Source organism: Callospermophilus lateralis, chromosome 4 (genome assembly GCF_048772815.1).
Source record: "Callospermophilus lateralis isolate mCalLat2 chromosome 4, mCalLat2.hap1, whole genome shotgun sequence".
Taxonomy (NCBI): domain Eukaryota; kingdom Metazoa; phylum Chordata; class Mammalia; order Rodentia; family Sciuridae; genus Callospermophilus; species Callospermophilus lateralis.
This window is the reverse complement of record NC_135308.1, coordinates 13,159,427-13,182,148: the sequence shown is the minus strand read 5'-3', so window position 1 is coordinate 13,182,148 and position 22,722 is coordinate 13,159,427. Positions and strand designations below refer to the sequence as shown.

Below are 22,722 nucleotides of genomic sequence, written 5' to 3'. Positions count from 1 at the left end.
GAGGAGCTGGCAGAGTGGTCCGCACAGGATGGACGCGCCCTGGGAGGGGCTATGAGAGTCCCAGAAAGAGGACAGTTGGTGGGCCTGGCCAAGAGCCTGTGGCATGCCTGATCCCGAGAACAAGGCTGGAGGCTTCCACCCCCAGACTAAGTCTCTGCTTACAGGCAGGCTCTGCCCGGCATTAGGTGCCTTTAGGGGCTATGCTCAAAGGGTTTATGTCACTGGAAGGGGATAAATCATAGATGGCTTTGGTGAAGGAAGAGATGCTTGGTGGGGGCAGGAAGCTCTGGAATCAAACTTGCCTTCCAGCTGCCACGAATCCCTCAGCTGCAGTAAGGCATTGCCCCCAGAGCAAGTAGGCCAGGCCACCCACGGCCACGCATAGGCTCACCAGTAAGGGCCCAGCTAGCCGGTGGTGTGGCAGAATAAATGGTCCATGCTGCAACAAATGGGCAGGGAGGGCTGGTGTGTGTGTGTGTGTGTGTGTGTGTGTATGTGTGTGTATGTATGTGTGTGTGTGTGTGTGTGTGTGTGAGAGAGAGAGAGAGAGAGAGAGAGAGAGAGAGAGAAGAGCAGGAGAGGCAGAGAGAGAGAGAGAGTATGAGTGTCCAGGAACCTTACTTGGGAAAATTCCCACCCAAGCCTGCCTTGAGAAGTAACCTGCAGAAAGAAAAGCAGACTCTCAGGGCTGGAGTGGCAGGCCCAGGTGAGAGGCTGGCTACCTGTGCTGTGATGGCTACTGATGAGAGCCGGGGACAGGAAGGGGCATGGAGTGGGCCACTCCTTGCATGCTGGTGAGGAAACCGAGCCTCAGGTAGTAGCCCTGTTTCCCAGAGTCTGGCATTGAAGGGATGGGTAAAGACAATGAGAGCATGGTAACAGATCCTTGATCCTGGATCTGCTGTAAGGTTGTCTTGAACAGCAGGAAGGATGGAGTTGAGGGTCCAGGTAGTGCCCAGGTAGCTCTCTGGAGCTGAGAACAGGGAACATGGTAAAAGTGGGAGACCCAGGATGCTGTGGAAACCCTGAGCAATCTCATACTGTGCTTTTCTTTGGTGTGATCACTCTTTGGCACATAGAGAAAGAGGAGAAGCTTTTCCATCCCAAACGTGTGGGGAAGAATAACTGAGCACCATCTAGTTTCTTTCATAGACATGGATTTGAAATAATATTTTTGGATTTATGGAGGGTGAGTCCTAACCAAAAGTGTGAAGTAGTACTCTCAGTCATTGTCAACCTTTTCTCCAGTTTGAGTAGATTAAGGTCGTAGGGGAATTCAGCAATTGAGTACCTGCTGTACAATGAGCAGGCCAGAGTAAACATGTCATGAACACCTTCATGGGTACCTTCTGATTATATGCATTAACAGATGAGAAGCAGGTTTCAGACAATACAAACTTCAGGTTTTTTGGCAGTAAATTTCTCTTCCTAACCATAGTTTGTATAAACTAATATTAAAGTAGGTTTGCACTCTCAAGAGCACAAATTGAAGTATGATGGAGGGGGATGAGGTGGGAGGCATGCCAGTCTGGGCTTTAAAAACTATCCAGAGGCAAATGACAAGAGTTGACTTCTGTAGTTACACGCAGCAAGATCATCATAACAAAACCAGCCTTGAGTATAGAAGCTTCTTTCTGATGATCAGTCACTCATGATAGATGTTGTTAGAATCACTCTATTTTTACAGAGAAGTAAATCAAGAGAAAGTCCAACTTAGGCATTATTTCTGGCATTTTTTGGAGGTCAGAAGATACTTGTTTTGCTGGCATTTTTTGGAGGTCAGAAGATACTTGTGATCGCAAAAGGATCAGATGGAGACTGGTGAAGAAGGACTAGGTGGAGGACTGGTAAAGAGGTACAGGTACCCAAACCAGAAACTCACTATGGGCCATGGCCATCAGAGGCACAGGCTATAGCTGTAGTGGTGGTGGAGAGAGGAAGGCCCTCAAGTGCCGGGAAAACTCAGCACAGAACTTGTACGGAAACGCTGTTGTCCCCCAGTGGGCAAATGGTGAAGTCCTGGGTTTAAGGGGAAGGACAAGGAAAACGCTCGCATTACACTCTCATTCCCTCAGGGAGATCTAGGGTGTCTCCGAGTTCCTTCTCAACGTCTCCAGGGTGGGGGTGAGGGGGTGGGGGACGGGGAAGAAAACCCTGTGGGAGTCCAGTGAGATGGAGAGACACAGCCCACATCCAGTGGTGAGCCGAGACCCTCGCGTGGCTACCCTGGGGGGAGGAGAGGGGCCGGGAGGCGAGAGCGGCGCTGAGGGGCGGGACCAAGGTGGAGCCCCTGAGCGCCCAATCCCCGTCTTTCCACGCCCCTTCCACGCCCACGCCCCCTTTCCACCAACCGTGCGCCGCGGTGGGCGGTCCTTGTCTCAGCAGCCGTTCCTGGGTGCGATTTTTTCCTCCCCCTCTTCTCGCTTTTTTGCTTTTCCCGTTTTTTTTTTTTTTTTTTCTTTCCTTTTTTGTGAATGAAAAAAGGAGGTCGCGAGCGGTCCCCGGGACTGCAGCGCTAGGTGTCTCAGCGGCAGCGCCCGAGCCGCGGGCCCCGGCGCGTAGCGGCGGCGGCGGCCTCGCCCAGCTCCCTCCACTCCAGCGCACCGTCAGCAGCCTCCGCATCGAGCCCAGGCGGTGGCTGAGCGGCCCGGCCGCCCCAGCTTGGAACGGCCGCGCGCAGCCGGGTTCCGCGCGCCTCCATGACATTGGGCGCCCGGGGCGCAGGGAGATGCTGATCCGGAAGAAGCAGTGGCTGCAGTGCAGCGCGCGCGGCCGCTCGCGGCCCGCGGTCCGGCCTGGGCTGCTCTGTCAGAGTTTCTGATCGAACGCGAGCGGGGCCCGGAGCCTGCAGCCCAGCAGCAGCGCGGCGGCGCCGGCGTCGTCCTAACTTGTACGCGCGGAGTGACCCCAGACATTTCACTAAAATGAACGTGCTTAGCAGGAAGAGATGTGTTCCTTACACTAGAAATTACCCCGTCACATGTAGTGGTGTAAGTAAATGATTAATTTCTATTATGGCCGGGTTGCAAGCAGCCTCAGCAAACGCGCCGCCTCGCCCTCCTGCTGCCTCCTGCGCCCTCTCCGGCCCTGCCTGCGCCCTCCTACCTTCCCCTGGGCTCGCTCTTCCCTGGGCTCTTGCTTGGGCTGCTGGGTTCTGAGGGGCGAAAAACTAACCTTTTCCGGTGTTTTTAGGGGAAGGAAGATGACTTGTTTTGGCGTGGCGTGTTCCTCCCCTTTCCATATATATATATAAAATTATATTTTGTGTGTGCAGAGTAGCGTGTAAGGGGTGGGGGTGGGGTGGGGAGAAGGAAGCCCAGAGTGGCCGACGTGTTTCTGTTAAAAAAAAAAAAAAAAAAAAAAAGCAAAAAAAGGTGAAATTTGGGTATTTGCCTGCGGTTGTGGAGATGCTTGAGCTCTCAACTCCATTGCAGTGTGTGCAACTGAGTTCTGGCAAACTACTGGTGGATAATCTTTAGCGTTGTTAATGTTTCCACATTCTAGGCTTCAGAAGGCTTGCCGTGTGTTTAAGCTTGCATTTTTTGTTAAATGACCATGCAAGATCCCTTGGGGCCTTGCTTTCCATGGGTCTGCACCGGAGGAATCCATCCTTCAGCCTTCCCCTTATTACAATGTCAGCGACCCCCCCGTGGGAGTTCCTTTAATCCACCCTCTGCTTGCTCTTCTCCAGATACTCCCTTCCTATCCATCTTCTTTGATTTTTACCTTCATTTTCAGGGTTTTCCTTCTCTTTCACGTTTTGTAAGATGCAGGATGTGGGATATTGGTTGCTAGGAGACAAGCCAGGCTCCCAGGGAGATTCTTTCGTTTCCTTGGCAACCAGACTAGGGCAGCCACAGATGAACAAACCTCCTATCAGCTGTGGGAGGGAAAGGGGGCCTTTTCTGAGCTCTGCAAAGAGTGTGTGTAGGGGTGTGGGGGTGGGAATGGGAGCCCATGAGGTTTGTAGCTAATCTGAGCACACCTTTGGCTCTAGTCTGGGCTGAGTATAAAGGACTGGGAGAACAGCTGGGTAGGAGGCTGTTTTTGGAGAGGGGGGCAAAAAAGTTGGGGGAGCATATATCAGTGACTTTGGGATTGTCATGGGAGAGAAGTAAATGGGGAGTTGTGATACATAAGGCAGAGTGGCAAGGGAACCATAGTTAATGGAAGGTAGTCAGGAGGCTCAGGAGGAGATGAGGCAATTAAGAGGAAAAGTCTAGAGTCATTGGAGGAGAGTGTGCCAGAGGGAAAGGCAAAGTTGAGAAGCTCACTAGTGGGTTGTATCACCCTACATCAGCAATGATCCAGAAAACTAGCCATGTTACAGAGCAAAAATTATATTACCGTTAGCACACTATATCCAGAACCAACTCCTTTTGTAAGGCAGGCCTGATTAGACCAAGAGTTCTGCTGGCTTAACTGGGCCAGTCTGTATCTTAAAGATGGATATAATTACATATATAGATATGCAATCTAGCATTATATAATACTATATTACATAAGAAGCCAAATACCTCCTTTCACCCAGGTTCTCTTGGCACAAATTAATCAAAATTCGGGAGACTTTCTTCCCACACTCTCATACCCATTTTCTGGAGGGGGAGACTGATGTCCACAAAAGTGAAACTACCTGTTCTTTCCTAGATAAGCCCATAAGGTTTGCTGGTCAGGCAGTTGGGACAGGAGCGGCATGATGAGGCTGATAACAACTGGGAGGTAGTGCAAGGACATAGAGGGAAAGGTTGAAGGGGCAGTTGGGAGTGGGTGGGGAAGGAGTGTTCAGCCTGGGTGGCAATCTAGGAAGCACGGTGTCTAAACTCAGGGCCCAGTATTTGTCACTCTGCTACTTGTTGGTTGACTGTCCCCTACTTAACCCTAGAGGTGGCATAAGGTGTGCTTGAGTGTTTTAATCATAAAGTAGCTGAACTTGGATGAACACTGCTTTGCTGGGGTCCTGGTGTCATCCCCACTATCAAGATGTTCATGAATATAAGAACCAGGTGCTCCTGCATGCCTCTTCCCAGCCACTTCTGCCTCCGGACTTCATGCTGCTAGAATCTAAACTTCAGAAAGAAATTCTGTTGGCCAGCAGGTTTTTTATCTTTAGCTTAGGGCAGCTGCATATAATTTGTAGTAAGGATTCTATGTTTTTTATTATTCACTTGATAAACAGAAACCACACCCAGATGACTCCTCCTGGTGCCCACACATCCCCTAATTGTCTGACTTGAGACCAGGAACTGTCAAAGTGGGGTTCCCAGCCTCAGCTGAAGAGAGAAGAGGGAGGAGGAAGCTGGTGGTTAGAATAATGGGCCTACAGGGGAAGGATGAGGAAGGAGGAGTGATGCAGACAGTTTCCCTGGAGACTGGGAGGGAGCTACATGGAGACCCCTTGTTGATTCAGGGTCCAGATCCTGTAAAATTCCGAGGAGGAGGAGGAGGAGGCTGTCTCATTGAAAAGTCCTTGCTGCACTTTTTGCTTAGGTTGCTGAGCTGCATCCACTCGCGCAAATCCCAGTTGCCATCGTTACTTGGATATTTCGGTTCTGCATTCCTGCATGCTGGCATCCAGTTACAGCCCGGCAGGAATGGAGCTCTCTGCTGCTGCTGGTGGCCTGGCATCTTGCAGGCTAGATGGCTCAGCGGCGAGGCGCCTGGGCAGCCTCCAGGACTCCTCTGAGCCCGGCCTCTTGTAGCCTAGGGAGGATTATTCCATGTTGTTCTACCCCCCCAGATGACTTTTTCTGCACACAGGGAATGTGAGCCAGGGCCGGCCAATGAGCCCGGAGAAATCAAGCTTCCTTATAGTGCCCACCCTGCCCCTTCTCTGCTCAACCGTTCTAGGAGGGTGGTGCCATCATCGAGGGAGGCTGCCATTCAAAGCCCCTTGTATTCCTGGTAACAGCTTTTAAAACACTGACATGACATTTTGCCTACAGAAGGGCCTTCTGTTTGTTCACTTATGCCATCCCTCTCCGGCTGGGTCCTGCTTCTTCCTGTCTACCTAACACTGAAGGAAACTGAGGCAGGCATTTACACAGAGATTCAGACTGAAAGTTTGACCTCTGCTTCCCCCAGCAGCCTCTTCCCCTCATGGACATAAAGTGAGTGTCTCTAGGGGGGCCAGCAGTCTGGGTCTTTCAGCTTGAGAACCTTCTCCTTAGGTATGGGAAGCACTGAGAAGGCAGATCTACCCTGTCTGGGGCAGGATGTGGGATGTTGGGGGCAGCCCAGAGAGGGGATGGAATGCCCATGGGCCATGGAGTCCATCATTTGGTGCCATGGTTACTCCCTCTCAAAGCTGGGCCCTCAGCTGAGGGAGACACATGGACAACATGCTGGACCCCAAGTAGAGGAGCGGAGGCCTACAGGTCTAGGCAGATGTATCCAGAAGCCTTCCTTGCCCAAAGAGGCTGACAGGAAAAAACTCTCGCATCTCCATAAAGGGGCTAGGGTTGGAAGATGCACGCGAGCAGGCTGGGGTTAGAAATCCACCACCACAGAAAACCAGGGGAAAGAGGAAAGACCAGAAGAGAACTGCCTCCCAGCCCTGATAAGTCCATTAAATTTTTAAGTGGCCCTGCCCTATGGCATGCTGGGAAGGGGTGGGGACCTGGACCCAACTCTGCTTCTCTCAGCTGTTTGTTCTGTTGCTGCCACAGCCCGGGAGGAGGAGGAGGAGAAGAGAAGGGGAGGAGTGAGCTCCCAGGCAGACGCTCCTCTCTCTGGGGGAGTGGGGACAAGACAGGCCCTGGGTTGTCTCCACCTTGGGATCTCTCACAGGCCTTCTCTATCCAGAAGCCCAGCTAGAGGATAGTGGAGACTGGAAGGAGACAGGTGGTCATCATGGCACTGCCCCTCTCAGCCTGAATGGGTTCCTCTCTCCTCAGGTCCCTGCAGTGCTACCTCCCGGAAAGTTGCCCACTCCCCTCTCCTTCATCAGTGCCAGTGCTCCACACGGGGACAGCTCCAGCTGAGGAGGGCTGTAGGCACTGGCCCTGGTCCTCCGAGGACTGGTGTGCCAGCCTGTCCTGACTACTCCTTTCCTGCTCCTCAGGTCCCAATTAATGGATTCTGACATGGATTATGAAAGACCAAACGTAGAGACCATCAAGTGCGTGGTAGTGGGGGACAACGCCGTGGGCAAGACCAGGCTCATCTGTGCCCGGGCTTGCAATGCCACCCTCACTCAATACCAGCTGCTTGCCACCCATGTGCCCACAGTGTGGGCCATCGACCAGTATCGTGTTTGCCAGGAGGTAAGGCTACAATGCCATTTGGCTGGGGGTTCACACCATGCATCTTCTTAAATTGTGGCTTGGTGTCCCTGGAGCTCACAGGAGCCCCCTAGGGGTGGGACAGGGAGGGGGCTGGAGCAGAAGGAGCCCCTGGGGAGGAGGCTGAGGGGAGCCCAGCCTAAGGGAGGGGTCTTTGACCATTTGTGTTCTTAGTGGCTGAGCTGGAGCCTAGGACCCCAGCTTCAGCCGAGTACCACATCTCGTGCAATCACAGCGCTACATAATGGGGAATCCTAGAACTGAGGCTTGGGAGAGGTGAGAACTGGGTTGGGAAGATCAGAGGCTCATGAATATACAATTGCAAGGAAAGCTGGGAACCAAAGGAGGGTCTCCCTTCTGTATTCATAATTCTGCCCTCTTAGGGTCTCTTTTGCTTCTGTGTGGCTTGGAGGCTGCCATGTATTGAACATGTGCAGTTATTGAGTCTTCAGAGATTTTACTTGGAGGAGCATGTTGTGCAAGGCACATAGTAGGGGGTACCAGCTCTGTCCTTCCACCCCTCATGATGCCAGAGAATATCAGGATTAGTTGGCACCCAGCCTGAGAACTGTCTCCCCTCTCCCCTCCAGGTGCTGGAACGCTCCCGAGATGTGGTAGATGACGTCAGCGTCTCCTTGCGCCTCTGGGACACCTTTGGAGACCACCATAAAGATCGCCGCTTTGCTTATGGGAGGTAGGGGAGTCCTGGGCTGCCTGTAGAGAGCCAAGTGGGAGGATTTTCCTGCTTTCCCAGAGAACTAAGCAACTCTGCTGTTGAAACTGGGAGGAAGGAGCAGAGAAACAGCATGGAAGACACTCCCAGGGGTGGGGACAGCCTGGGCTTGGAGTCCAGAGGCCTGATTTCAGTCCCAGCTCTGCCACCTACTAGCTTTGAAATGAATTTTCTCACTGTGAGATGGTAAAATGGTAATTTCTAACTCAAAAAATAGGTGCGAGGCCAAATGTGTCTTCAAGCTCTAAAATGCTACATAATTGAAGGTACTATTATTATGCATTGTGTGGAAGATCATAGGAACAGGTTCATAAGCCAGGTGTGGAGCCACCGTGTAGGGCATGGAGACGGGCACACGTTTCCCTCACTCTGGGAGCAGGTAACCCCCTGCCAGCTCTCTCTGTCAATAACCTCTCTGTCCCACCCTCAGATCAGATGTGGTGGTTTTGTGCTTCTCCATTGCCAACCCCAATTCCCTCCACCATGTCAAGACCATGTGGTACCCAGAAATTAAGCACTTCTGCCCCCGAGCACCTGTCATCCTGGTGGGTTGCCAGCTGGACCTGCGCTATGCCGACCTGGAGGCTGTCAACAGGGCCAGGAGGCCCTTGGCCAGGTAGGGGTGCTGTTGCCTGAGGAGAGGAAGCGGCACAGAGGGCGCGCACATCACCCTAGCTCCCTGAGGGAATCCTATAGATCCTTACCTCTCCCTGCATCCAGAGGAAGCTCATGTCAGAGCCACATGTGCGCTTATCCATCCATCTGTTCATCCATCAATCCCAGTGTTTATTGCACACCTACTGTGTGAACAGCACTACGCTAAGCACTATGAGGAAAGACAGAGAGAAGGGAATATTTTCATGAGAAGAACTTATAATTTTATTGGAGATAATATAGCTGGCCCTCTGTATCCATGGGTTCCACATGTGTGGATTCAACTAACTGTGAATGGAAAATACCCGCCCACACCACCACCAAATTGCATCTGTATTGAACATGTGCTATTTATTTCCTTGTCATTATTCCCTCACAAAGCATTATAACAACTATTTACACAGCATTTACATAGTACTAGGTATTATAAGTAATCTAGAGATGACAAGTATAGGGGACGTGTGTATAGGTTATATATAACTATCACCACATTTTGTATAAGGGACTTGAGCTTTCATGGATTTTGGTGTCCAAATGGGATCCTAGAACCAATCTCCCTTGGATACTGGGGATGACTATATATAAACAGGTTAAATACCAGTGTGAAACATTGCACCCTTCATTGACAGGGAGTTGATATTATCACTACTTTGATCTATGGAGGTCTCTGAGGATTGGCATAGATACAGAAGGCTTCCTAGAAGACCAAGGGATTGAAGGTGGATCTGAAGGACCTAATAGGAATTTGGCCAGACAGAGAAAAAAGAGCAGGGCAGGAGAGGGGCCAATGAAATGGACCCTGAGCAGAGTCCCTCCAGCCTGGGGAACAATAGACAGGCTCCCTCCACCACTAACATGCTTGGTTTCTCCTCTTGAAAATGCCAGGCCCATCAAGCCCAATGAGATCCTTCCTCCGGAGAAAGGCCGGGAGGTGGCTAAGGAGCTGGGCATCCCTTATTATGAGACCAGCGTGGTGGCTCAGTTTGGCATCAAGGACGTCTTTGACAATGCCATTCGTGCTGCGCTCATCTCCCGCCGCCACCTGCAGTTCTGGAAGTCCCACCTCCGCAATGTGCAGCGGCCTCTGCTGCAGGCACCCTTCCTGCCCCCCAAGCCCCCGCCCCCCATCATCGTGGTGCCCGACCCCCCCTCCAGCAGTGAGGAGTGCCCCGCCCACCTCCTGGAGGACCCGCTCTGCGCGGACGTCATCCTGGTGCTGCAGGAGCGGGTGCGCATCTTTGCCCACAAGATCTACCTCTCCACCTCCTCCTCTAAGTTCTACGACCTGTTTCTCATGGACCTGAGCGAGGGGGAGCTGGGGGGCCCCTCGGGGCCAGGGGGGGCCCGCCCAGAAGACCACCGGGGCCACCCTGATCAACACCACCACCATCACCACCACCACCACGGGCGGGACTTTCTGCTTCGGGCAGCCAGCTTTGATGTGTGTGAGAGCGTGGACGAGGCTGGGGGCTCCGGTCCTGCCGGCCTGCGGGCTTCAACCAGTGACGGGATCTTAAGGGGCAATGGAACAGGGTACCTGCCCGGCAGGGGTCGTGTGCTATCTTCCTGGAGCCGAGCTTTTGTGAGCATCCAGGAAGAGATGGCAGAGGATCCTCTGACATACAAATCCCGGCTGATGGTGGTGGTGAAGATGGACAACTCCATCCAGCCAGGGCCCTTCCGAGCAGTTCTCAAGTACCTGTACACTGGGGAGCTGGATGAGAACGAGCGGGACCTCATGCACATTGCCCACATTGCTGAGCTGCTGGAGGTCTTCGATCTGCGCATGATGGTGGCCAACATCCTCAACAATGAGGCCTTCATGAACCAGGAGATCACCAAGGCCTTCCATGTTCGCCGCACCAACCGAATTAAGGAGTGCTTGGCCAAAGGCACCTTTTCAGGTATGTATCATGCTTAGAAGGCAGGAGCTCCACCTTCTGACAGCTTTCTGAGGGGTGTCTGGGTTGGTTCCTTTAACATTCTGATTTGGTTTCAGAGCCTGATGCCCTGGAGAAGGGGCTACCCTGCTCTTAAAGATGAAAGTTTGGTTGTTAGTTCTCCTGTCTTGTAGCTTCAGAAAGAAGTTGGATAGTTGGGGATCAGTGACTACTGATTGGGGGTTGGTTATCTCACATTCACACTGTTTTCTTTTGTGTTGTCTCTTCTCCCCAACAGACGTGACCTTCATCCTGGATGATGGCACCATCAGTGCCCACAAGCCCCTGTTGATTTCCAGCTGTGACTGGATGGCTGCCATGTTTGGGGGGCCATTTGTGGAGAGTTCCACCAGGGAGGTGAGGCTGAGGATGGGAAAGGGAGGGAAGGAGGGAGACATAGGTGCCATTTGCCTAGGAGGCACCAGGAGTTCATGGTATTTTCTTTAGCATTTACTGTGCTAAGCACAGAGTGATGAGCCCAAGAGAAGTTTTATGAGATGGTTGCTGTAGCCAAGGATTTGCAATGTTCCAGGAGAGGGATTTACAGTGACATCATAATATCTTGGAAAGCATTTCCATACACTATCTTCACATTGAATTGCATTCCTGCATCAAATGTGTGGCCCTAGGAAGTGTGTGACTTGCACACACTTGTGAGTAGAAAGGACGGTTCAGGACTGGCTCTTTACACTTCACTCTGTTGCCTCCCTGGGACACATGAAACAAGTAGAAAAAAAAAGAAAATCAATGTGTTCCAAACTGAAGTCACTGGTGTCTTCAAAGGTAGGTTTTATTCTTATTGAGCTCTGGTGAGATCAACAGATCAGGAGAGACTGCCATTGAAGAGCTAGTCTGTTACTCACAGATACCAGTACAGGGAGGACCATGCACACCAGGGGATCAGCCCTGGAAGCACCAGGGTGGTCAGGAAGTGGAGGGTTACTGTGGGAAGGAATAGTTGAAGCAGGTTAAGCAAATTTAGGTTTGCTAACTTGAACAAGTCCACTGGCTCAGGGGCAGGGGGAAGTGTCCTAGCTGTCTAGTGCCTGGTTCTGGGGTGATTCCTCAGAGGAATGGAGGCCTGGAGTGTGAGGGCCCTGGGCAGAGGAGGTGGTGGGGTATGGGCTCTGGATTGGGTGGTCTGCGATATAATAAAAAGACACGCTTGCCAGCAACTTCTTTATTGTCTCTAGGAATTGGTTCATCTTGGGAGGCACAGACTTGCCTGGGCCAGCAAACTTCTAAATGTCAAAACATCAAAACACCTCTCTACCTGTTCTTTTCGGATTATAGAAAGGCTCCCCTCTCCACCTGTTCTTTTCAGATTCTTCTTCCTTCCCAAGCACTGGACTGGAAGCTGGAGGTATAAAGGGTCTATGCAGGTGTCCTTAGGGTTGCTCCGAGTCTGCTGTCTATTTTTCATCTTCCTGGCCAAGCTGAGTGGACCAGGCCTCAGCCCTTCATGCTCTCATCACCTCTGAGTCCCGGAACACTAATACCCTCACTTCACCTTGTGGTTAATAAGCTTCCATTTTGTACAGAGGCATTTTTAAAAGACCCTCTCCTTGCAGTTCCCAGCTGGTGTGAAATCACTTTTGAGTGCAGGGACTAGGTCTTTGACTTCTGCCAGCTACCCCGCCCCCACCCCAGGCCTGTCTCTTAGCAAGTGCTCGCCAAGTACTTGAAGGAAAAACTGAACGAAGAGCAATTCAGCATCACATCCTGCAATCCAGAATATGAGCTTCCAAAGATTTCCGGGAAACCATGCACTTATGAGGCTAAGTGGAGGGCTGAGATGTGAGCCACTGCGAAGTGGGAGTAGGGTTAGGATGTGCAAAGTGTGGGCCGAGGATTCTCTGAAGCCCCAGGGGCCCACCTGCCCTGGGCACTTCTCAGTACTATAGACACCAGCTTTAAAGCTCTGTCCAATTCCCAGTGTGCCCAGACTCGCATCTGATGAGAAAGCAGTTTTTGTTGCAGTGCTTCTCTGAAGAGATCCCGGAGGCCCAAAGCAGCAGCTTTGAGCAGCCAGAGAAACCAGCTGGTGTTCCCTTTGCTCATTCTGTATCCCACTTGGACAGCTCCCTGCAGGCGTGTCGAGGGTTGGGGTGTAGGTGACTGAAATGACTCCTTCCAGCATCTTCTAAGCCAATGTGGTTTCAGAAGGGTGCCACTGAGAACCTAAATCTCTTTAAAAGATGTCCATTCACTGATGCTCTCAGCAAACTGGGGACCAGCACCAGTTACTGCTGTGGGCCCAGAACTTTGGGGCAGTGGTCTCCTAAGCATGTGTAAGTAGAGCACAGAGAAGGCTTCCTGCCCCCGGGAGACCAGCCCTGTGGACCAGGGCTTCTTGGCTTCTCAGGACTGAGCTACTCTTTCCATGCACGAGGCCTCATTGTCCCTGTCCTCCTCCTTCCCCCAGGTGGTGTTCCCTTATACGAGCAAAAGCTGCATGAGGGCGGTGCTGGAGTACCTCTACACGGGCATGTTCACCTCCAGTCCGGACCTGGACGACATGAAGCTCATCATCCTGGCCAACCGCCTCTGCCTGCCGCACCTGGTTGCCCTCACAGGTAACTAACTGAGCGCCCAGGGACCTGGGGTGAGGACCCTGGGGATGATGTGTCTTCTGTCCTCTCTTTCCCCCTGGGGACAGGCTGAAGTGCCAAGGGAAGAAGCTCCCTAGAATGAAACCTGCGGGTGGTAGAGTTTTGGATGAGGGTGTAGAGGAGAGGAAGTGTGCGAGACACATGTTCCATAGGGTCATCTCAGAGCTCGGCCCAGAGGTCTCCAGCATGTGACAGTGCGTCACGTTCTTAGCTTGGCTTCACTCAAGCAGCCTAAGGTTGATAAAGCATAGAACAGGCTCCACCTGTGCTTTTTCTTCTTATCTGCTTCCTCCTTCCCTTTCTTCTTAGTTTCTTTTTTCTCCTCTTCCTAGACCTTCAACTTTACTTTTTTTTCTTTCCTTTCTTCTTCCAGAAACAGAAAACAAGTGTTGACCTACCATTCCTAATTCCTTAAAAAGACTGTGAGAGCTGGGTGTGGTGACGCATGCCTATAATCCCAGCAGCTTGGGAGGCTGAGGCAGGAGGATCATGAGTTCAAAGCCAGCCTCAGCAAGACCTGTGTCTACATAATATATAAAAAAGGGGCTGGTTAAACACTCCTGGGTTCAATCTCTGGCACCCAAAATAAAAAGACTATGAGAGCCAGAGCTCAGCATTTAGAATGGGCCCATCCCAGAGCTGTGTTGAGGAGAGAACTGGGCTTTGGGAGGTTGAGTAGTGGGCAGCCTGGGTCAAGGGTCTGGGGGAGATAAAAGGTGCTATTGGAGTGAAGGGAGTCTGGGGCCAAAGACCCAGGCAGATAGACAGCTTCTGCTGATATTGGAGTTGGTATCTGTGTGTTGTTGGATTGGAGGAATAAATACATAATAGAATAAATACATAATTTAAAAAAACGTTAAACCTCAGTGCTGGCATTGAGGTCAAGTTTAATATTCCTGCGCAGGTCATGAGGGCCAGAGACAATACCTTCAGATATTGAGCTGGGCTTCAGGCAAGAAACGGCCAGTGTCAGAACTACTGGAACTGTGGAAGGGTGATCAAGATTGGGGCACAGACATGAGGAAAAAAAGCAATCCCGTGACAAGATAGGAATGACAATGTACAGCTTGATCAGAGGAAGAAGGCAGAAATCATTGATCAAAATCAGAGTATTAAGAGCTAATCCTGCAGTGGGGCCCAGGGGCCCCAGCTAGGGGCAGAAGGGACTTTAGGGTAGGGAGTAAGAAAGATGTCCCAAGATTACAGCCACAACAGTATGTCATTCACTGCTGCCCATGAAAAACACTGTGGTCTTCCCAGAGCACCTAAAATTCTAAATTCTTGGATGTGGTAATTCAACTTTTAAAAGACGATCCCCAAAGAAATGACCCCAAGGAAAAATAAACTACAGAAAGATATTTCTGTAATTTAATTTCATTAGGGCAGGCAATTGAAAGCGAGTCAAAGAAGCACCTACCCTTGGTTAAGCCCACATCGGTGATTTTCCCATGGCAGCCATTAAAAATGTTAAACTGGTACAACCAGAGACATGAAAAATTGTGCTCTATGTGTGTAATATGAATTGAATTGTGTTCTGCCGTCATATATAACAAGTTAGAATAAATACATAATTTTAAAAAATGTTAAACCACAAACTGCCTGGAACCTCATGATGCCACTGAAATGCTTTTCTCTGGAAATGTTCCATACACACAAGAACACAGATACAAAAATGTTTATATCTACCTTGTTAAGGATCATTGGGAGATGCAGAATTCAGAATTTTGTATTATTGGTGATGCTCTAAGTTTTGTGAGATATTCTGTCTGTGAAGTTTTTTTTATATAAAACTTATTGTTAAATATAAGACAAATATATAAGCTTCATGAAGCATATGTTCATGATATTTTACTACTTCATAACTTTTAAGTCAGATTATGCCCCCTTCTTTTTCATTTATTAAGACATTAGTTACACAAAATTTATCTTATGTTCTTTTTTTATGTTCATTGTAATGAATTATTATAAGCAGAATGTCTTTCTAATCATGATGCCTGTCAGGGGCTGGAACCAGCCACACAAAAAGTGTCCACCTGTCCTGCCCCATCATAGGTCCCCCCCTCCTCCCCAGAAGAACCCACACTATTTTTTTATGGGACTTTTCTATGAACTCACTTCTTTATCCTCCTTTGTAATTTGGTTATTCAAGTGCACTTTCTTAGATACTATAGCATGATTTTTAAAAAAAATATATCTTTTAAGTAGCTTTTAATCAATGTGTACCTTGTCCGTTAAAAAATTCTTTTCCTCTGAAATTTGTTTTTTGAAAGAAAACAAACAAACACTGGTTTTTGTTCCTATAGAGTTTTCCAAGATCTACATTTTTGCTGATTGCATTTTTATAGTGTAATTTAACATAGTCCTCTGTCCATCATATTGCCTGTAAATTGCTAATTGAACCTAGAGGCTAGATCAGCCACATAATTTTATTTTTATAAGGCTGCTTTATAGCCTTATAAAAATAGGTTGTTTTTCCTCCGTGAAGAGGGAAAGATGGTCTCTTCTCTCTTTTTGTCCTATTACTAGCCGTTGAGTATCATTGCCTGGATCTATGAAATTATTGTTGCAATACAGTAATATTCCAATGTGTTCATTCCTTCTTCCCTTATCTTTGGAAGACTTCTAAATGGAGAGAAACTGTCCCTCACCTACTGTTTGGTTAGTTAGTGTACGGTTCATATAGGAAAGACAGGCAGGTTCTTGATTCTTCCTTTTTATTTCCTAAATTTTGAGATAATCTGTTTCCTATCATCCTTGAGAGAATGACCAATTAATTTGAGTGTTTTAAAGTATTCTTATGAAATTTTGGATTTGGATGCACTTGGTTGGTTTTAATTCATTGCAATTATCCTTATTGAAGCTTAAATAATGTATTTTTAGCCAGTAGGAGTCTCTTTGAGTTGGCTTCAGAGTCTGAGATTTCTGGAGTGATAGTGTAGGGTCCTGTTGTATAGTTCATGCCCCAGACCAACCATTTCCTCTTCTTTTTTTTTTTTTTTTTTTGGTACCAGGGATTAAACCCAGGGGCACTTAACCTTAATCACTGAACCACATCCCTGGCCCTTTTTTGTATTTTATTTAGCGACAGGGTCTCATTGAGTTGCTTTGAGCCTTGCTGAGTTGCTTAGGCCTCATTAAGTTGCTGAGGCTGGTTTTGAATTCACAACCTTCCTGCCTCAGCCTTCTGAGCCCCTGGGATTACAGGTGTGAGCCACCGCACCTGGCCAACCATTTCTTTAAGAAGTTCAGGTTTCTTTTAGTTGGAAATGGAAATGGTGTTTCTGTGCATGAGGATGCTCATTGCTACAGGAGTGGTTATTGTTTCCAGGTCTTTTCCATGAATGGAGTTGGGAAATGTATTTATCTCTGTGTGTGTATGTGTGTGCATGTATGTGTGTGTGCATGTATGTGTGTGTGTGTGTGTGTGCACATGTGTGTTGCTGGGGATCAAACCCAGGGCCTCGCATATAATAAACAGGTGCTGTATCATTGAATTACATCTCCAGTTCTTTTTAAATTTAATTTGAGACAAGGTCTTGCTAAGTTGTCCAGGCTTTTCTTGAACTTATGATCCTCCTGCCTTAGCCTCCCAAGTTGTTGGGATTATGGGTATGCACTGTGCCTGGCTAAACCATAGTTCTAACTCAAAGTTCTCAGCCTTTTTCTGTTTTCAACAAACATGATGCTTCCTTTCCTGTCTGTATCAGCGGCTAATTCTACCGGAGAATTTCACTGTGTATACATTAGACTATGTGGTGGGACATATATAGTTTGAAAAATCCTCTTAGTGATTTTAGATCCTCTGTCACCCCACCCCCACCCCACCGAGAAGTCTTGCCCTCATCCCAGTTTCCCCCTGCTGGGAGCGGATGTAAGTCACCGGTGGCCTTTCCTGGCCTGTTGGGACTTGCCCTTGGCCCTGATCTCTTTTTGCCCTGCAGTGAGCCCCTGTAAGTAGTGCAGGTCCTTACGTGTGGCTCTTCAGCTGATTGCTGACTGTGTGTGTCACAGAGCAGTACACAGTGACGGGGCTGATGGAAGCAACTCAGATGATGGTGGACATCGATGGGGACGTCCTTGTGTTCTTGGAACTGGCTCAGGTATCGTGGCAGGGGAAGAATCTACCACAGTCTCAACTCTGGGACTGGGCGGGTGGTAGGTAGGAAGGGAGCCGTTGTCAGACTGGACTTCTCATTGGGTGGGCCTCATTTTATCCTCCATGACAAAAGCTAGAGAACTCCCAGACACCCCCAGAGGAAAGCTGGCCGCGGAAAGAAGGGACTAGGCCGCCACAGGGCAGCGAGGGAATCCAAGCTCAGTCATTGAGGACTCTTTCTTTAAAACTAACCGCCCACCTCCTTAATTCCACACAAGCAAGCAAAATCTCCCATGCTAGCCCCCACAATGCCAGAAATTCAGCCACCAAAGTTTATCTTATGAAGTCAGAGCTCAGCTAACGCAAGGTCTGCTCTCAGGGTTGCCCGTCTTGGTGGAGGACTACCCTGGTGCAGACTTTCGCTGCTGATGGGGCAAGGGCCGGGGAGGGCAGATGCAGTAGGAAGCACCCCTAGGGCCATGGATATCTGTAGGGTGGACACCAGGGGCAGGACCGTGGCGAGGTGGAATTGGTCAAGTCAAGCATCCTCTTCCTCCAGTCCAGGTGGGCTCTGGAGGTGGGGTCCACACTGCATCAGTGCTGCAGCTCTGAAGGAGACTGTGGCATCTCAGGACAGACCCGCTTATGTTCCCTCCACAGTTCCACTGTGCGTACCAGTTGGCCGACTGGTGTCTCCACCACATCTGCACCAACTACAACAATGTGTGCCGCAAGTTCCCCCGAGACATGAAGGCTATGTCCCCAGGTGAGCATCCAGAGCCAGCACCAGCAGCACCTGCTGCTCCTTACTTGTGTTGAAGCGCCCTCAGCTTGGGTCCACAGCTCAGACTTAACCTCAGGAACCCAAAGGAGGCCTGAGATCTTTGGGCCTCACTTGACCTTGGACATGGGAGCAGTCTGCAGAGGTGTCTCTGGCCATGCAGAGAGGACCCTGGGAAAAGCACTGTCCTGGAGGGCTGGGGAACTCAGGACCTCAGACGACTCACTCTACCTCTCTGGGCTTCTGTTTCTCAAAGGTTTGAAGAGGTCATTGGACCAGAGTTGGTAGTTTTCAGACTCTTTTGGATAGTACACCACAATAAAAATTATGTTTGATATCATGACCAGTATACACATAGAAAAGCATATAAAAAACAAAAAATGCTACACACGACCCACTAAGTTGATTTCCCAACTTAGGAACGGGCATGATCCACAGCGTGGACCACCCAGATCTAAATATCCCCTGCAGTCGCCTGCAGTTCTGTTTCTTCTTAATTATTTTCTTAGGTCCAAGAGCCCAACCCAGAATCCACGGGCTCCAGGGAGAGAAGTGCCTGGCTTCTCTGAGGGGTCTGCCACTCAGCGTTCCTGGGTCTTCACCAGGCTCCGTCCACTGGGCTCTGACCCTCTTCGCACTGCAGGGTCGTTGCTGCACCCGACCAGTCCCCAGCCCTGTTCTCTCCTGTGTTTTCACGTTTGTCACAACCATTCTGGCATTTTCTTTCTCAAGCCTTGCATCACTCCCTTGATCCCACTCCTTTCACAGTTTCCCACACCCTCCAGTTTGACCTGTGTCCTGCTGCCGCCCTCCCTCCAGGCTGACCTGTGTCCTGCTGCTGCTCTTCCTCCTGATTCCCCCCAGAACCTTGGCTGCAGGGCCCCCTCACCCCTCAACCTTGCAGAGTCCCTTCCTGCTGGAGGCTGTTCTCCTCCCCCTCCTCCCTCATCTTGGTCTTTTCTGTTTTTCTTCCCAACTTACGGGGTCCCTGACTTACTTTTTTTTTTTTTTTTTGAGTGACCATGGTGTGAAAGCAATGCACATTGAATAGAAACTCAGCTTTCCATTTTGAATTTGGCTTTTTCCTGGGCTGCGATGCTGGTCAGCGGCAGCCACTGCAGCTCCCAGTCAGCCATGCAATTGGGAAGGGAAATGACCACCATCCTGTGGTGCCGGGGGATCAAGAACATTTCCGGCTGATGATATTTTCCACTTACTATGGGCTGATTGGGCTCCTCCCTTTGTTATCCAGAAGTGCCTTTCCCAGGCCAACTGTGACATCTCCCCTTTTCACCTCCTTCAGTGGCTCTGTGCAGGTGACCGTGGGGTCCTGGACCACAGGTCAAGGTGTACTTGGTGCAGGCTTGGAGGCAGATCAAGGGCCGGTGGACTTTCTTGCCCCTGTTCTCCTAACCAAGCCCCATGCATTCTGTTCTAGAAAACCAAGAGTACTTCGAGAAGCACCGGTGGCCCCCGGTGTGGTACCTGAAGGAGGAGGACCACTATCAGAGGGCGCGGAAGGAGCGGGAGAAGGAGGACTATCTGCACCTGAAGCGGCAGCCCAAGCGGCGGTGGCTGTTCTGGAACAGTCCCTCCTCACCGTCCTCCTCTGCAGCCAACTCATCCTCCCCGTCGTCATCCTCGGCTGTGGTCTGAGATGCTGCCACCCTCTTCTGACCCTGCTGCTGTTGTCCCCATTTGCCCTTGTCCCTCTGCTCTTCTGCATCACCCCCGCTACCCACCAGGGTCAAGGGGACCCACCTCACCAGGACCCTAAGGGCAGAGCTGTTCTCACCAGCCAACATAGCTCAGCCAGAGAGGAGCCAGGCCCTGCTGGCGGGTCCCCAGTTCCAAGGCAAGACAGGAGACACCTTCGGGGAGGCAGGAAGCAGGGGAAGAGCCACGAGCTCTGGCGTTTTCTCCCTGGGGTCAAGAACCCTAGAGTCAAGGGGAAAGCCTCCTAGCACAAGGGCTTGCCTGCGTGTCTGGGTCTCTGCTCTGGCTGGGGAGGCAGCCCCCTTCCCAGAGAGCAGCCAGGGTCCTGCTCCATGGGCCACATCTTCCCAACAGACTAGACGGTTGCAAATGTTTTGTGGGATTTCCACATGAAGCCTACTCAGATCCTCACTGGAGAAGTCAGGGTAGAAATTAAGCCTTCAGAGCTCAACTCAAGGCTTCTACATCCTGGGCTGCAGCTGCAAGAGGCCACACATAGAAAAGCTTGCATTCTGCATCCCTTCCAGGTTGCGGGCAATGAGGCCTGATTTGTGGGTGGCAGAGGTAGCTCAGAGCTCCAGGCCTGGAGGCAGTGCTTCTTGGTGCAATGAGAAACCTTCCGTGCCCCTTCTGCACTCCTCAGATGGAACCCAAAGGAAACAACTGGATTGGGAGAGGAGGGAGGAGTGGGGTCTGTGTGCAGCAATCCCATGCTCCTCTGGGCCCCTTCCCCTGCCTCTGGGTAATACTGCTTTTTATGGGGTTGGGGCAAAATTAGCAAAAAAAAAAAAAAAAACCCAAACAAACAAGAACCAACTCAAAAGGAATTCACCACCAACAAAAAAACGCTATCCTCTATTTCCCCAAAGAATGGAAATGAGAAATAGACCCTATATAGCTTACATTTTTATAAAGCCAAACAGAGGCCCCATGGCTAGGAGATGGAGGCTCAGTATGCCTTCAACTCTGATGCCTTTTGGGAAGGGCTCCTTGCCTGCTGTGGCTGAGGATGTCCTGGGCCTGCCCAACAGCCCTCAGGGCAGCCCGGCTCCTGGGCTGCTGCTTGCTGGTGACTGAGGTTGTGAGGATTGAGGGGAGGGCTTTGGCCTCAGGACTTAGCTGTATTGGACCCTGCCTTTGCCCATCTCGAGGATATAGACTGCCCTCACCTCTGAGGGTGATCCCGCAGGATGCTTATGAATTATGTGTTTGGGGGACTTAGGACAAGGGTCAATGTCAACAAAAGACACAGTTGGAGAACAACAGTCCCATGTAATGAAGGGTCACGGGACATAAAGCCCTACCTAGTGCTGGTTTAGAATGAAGGGAGGATTGAACAGAAGGAAAAGCAAGGTTCATCCAGAAAGGAAGAATGAGACTGGGGATTAAAACAGCTTGTGGCCCCTACACCCTTTTTAATGCTATGAGGTGGATCCTGATGAGGAATTGCAGAGCCAGGAGGCAGTGAGTTGAGAGCTAAGGCGTCCCCTGAGAAAGATGCTTCAGGAAGAGGGACTGGCTAGGTCCCAGGGACCTGGGGTGGGTCGGTTAGGTCTGGGATAGAGCAAGCCCAGAAACCAAGGCAATCCTGCAATGATTGTGTGGTGCCAAGACTTAGAGCTCTGAGGTTAGTCCTTGTCGAGAGGCCCAGGTAGGGGCAGGTCTAAAGTGGGGTGAACCCATGGTGTCTGAGCCTTACCTTCCAAGATTGTAACTGCCTCCCTCCAGTCCTCCTGGTTAGCTGGCTGGAAGCCAGTCATGTGCTGCCCTCTGCTGGCTATCCAACCTCCCTGCACCCCAGCTCTGCCCGCAGCTTCAAGGGTGAGGCTGAGGTGGGGGAAGGGGGCATCCAGAAGAGGACCTATGCAGCCTTGGCAGCATCCTTGTGGCAGGGGAACAGAGATGGGGACACATGTCCTGAGATCTAGGTGAGAGGGAGAGCTCGGTTCTAAAGAGGAAGGGGCAATGGGTCTCCCAGGTGCTTGCAGGGCTGAGGAACCTAGAGCCAGAGAGGAAAGGCCAGTGGGGAAAGTGAAGGTCGAGAAGGAGTTGAGGGCAGCCCACAGGAGAGTGGCCACAGAACTCCCTCAGCAACCAGGGCCAGCTCACCCCTCAGGGACCCGCCACCCTTGACCCTCAGCTCTCTTAGGGCCGGTCTGCCCCACACAGAGCCCTGCAGCCCAGAGAAACCATCTTGGGAGGCTGTGGGTGAGCCAGATCAGAGCAGATGTCCCTGTCCCCAGAGGGAAGGGCAGGTGGGGGGAAGGAGGAGGTGCTGAATTTCAGCCCCCCAGGAACCGCCCCTCTGGATCCCAGGGAGGCAGTAGAAAACACACCCCCTCCCCCGACAGGGTGAGCCCAGAGAATAAAGGGGAGAAAGCAGGACACGGGTTACATGGGGGGCAAGACATTTCCCCAGACTCGGGTCCCTCAGAGCTGGTTCAGACCGAGAGGATGGGGGCAAAAAAACAAAAACCACACCTCTTTTTATATAAGGTTTCATATTTAATTTGGTCATGAATTCATAAATACATGAGTATTTTGTACCTGATGGCCTTCCTGTGTCGTTCCATATCACTACTCGTTTTCAACCCCTCGCTTCCCAGGAAGCACTTGCTCAAAAGTCTGCCTGCATTTGAACTTGGTGTACACCACACAACCAGCCGTGGGAGGAGCTCACGTCTCCTGCACAGGCCACTTACATTGCAACAATAAGCAGCCCAACACTGATGAGGCTAACTTCCTGCGGTGGGACCCAAGGACGTCCTCTGAGAAAGGTGCCGGGAGCTGAGCCTCACTGGCTTCCTCTCAGGAGGACAAGAGTCCACCAAAGCAGCAGCAAAGGCTAATGTCCAAAAAGCAGCCAGGAGCAGCTTGGGGGACCTGAAAGGGGGGGGGGAGGGTATGGGA

General features: G+C 50.7%; 1 protein-coding gene across 1 annotated transcript; it reads left to right on the top strand.

Annotated features, from left to right (window-relative positions):
• The first annotated feature begins 2,394 nt into the window (after window positions 1–2,394).
• Rhobtb2 (Rho related BTB domain containing 2) lies at window positions 2,395–22,319 on the top strand. The gene is made up of 10 exons (XM_076853592.1): window positions 2,395–2,990; window positions 7,061–7,262; window positions 7,871–7,974; window positions 8,444–8,629; window positions 9,553–10,571; window positions 10,846–10,964; window positions 13,033–13,183; window positions 17,231–17,319; window positions 17,976–18,081; window positions 19,535–22,319. The coding sequence occupies exons 2-10, from the start codon at window positions 7,071–7,073 to the stop codon at window positions 19,750–19,752; spliced, it is 2,184 nt and encodes a 727-aa protein (XP_076709707.1). The 5' UTR covers window positions 2,395–2,990; window positions 7,061–7,070; the 3' UTR covers window positions 19,753–22,319.
• The last annotated feature ends 403 nt before the right edge of the window (window positions 22,320–22,722 follow it).

Coding starts and splice junctions, on each gene's coding strand:
- Rhobtb2 (XM_076853592.1), top strand. CDS start 7,071: ATGGATTCTGACATGGATTATGAAAGACCAAACGTAGAGACCATCAAG. Junction 10,965..13,032: donor TGGAGAGTTCCACCAGGGAG/GTGAGGCTGAGG, acceptor TCCTTCCCCCAG/GTGGTGTTCCCTTATACGAG. Junction 13,184..17,230: donor GCACCTGGTTGCCCTCACAG/GTAACTAACTGA, acceptor TGTGTGTCACAG/AGCAGTACACAGTGACGGGG.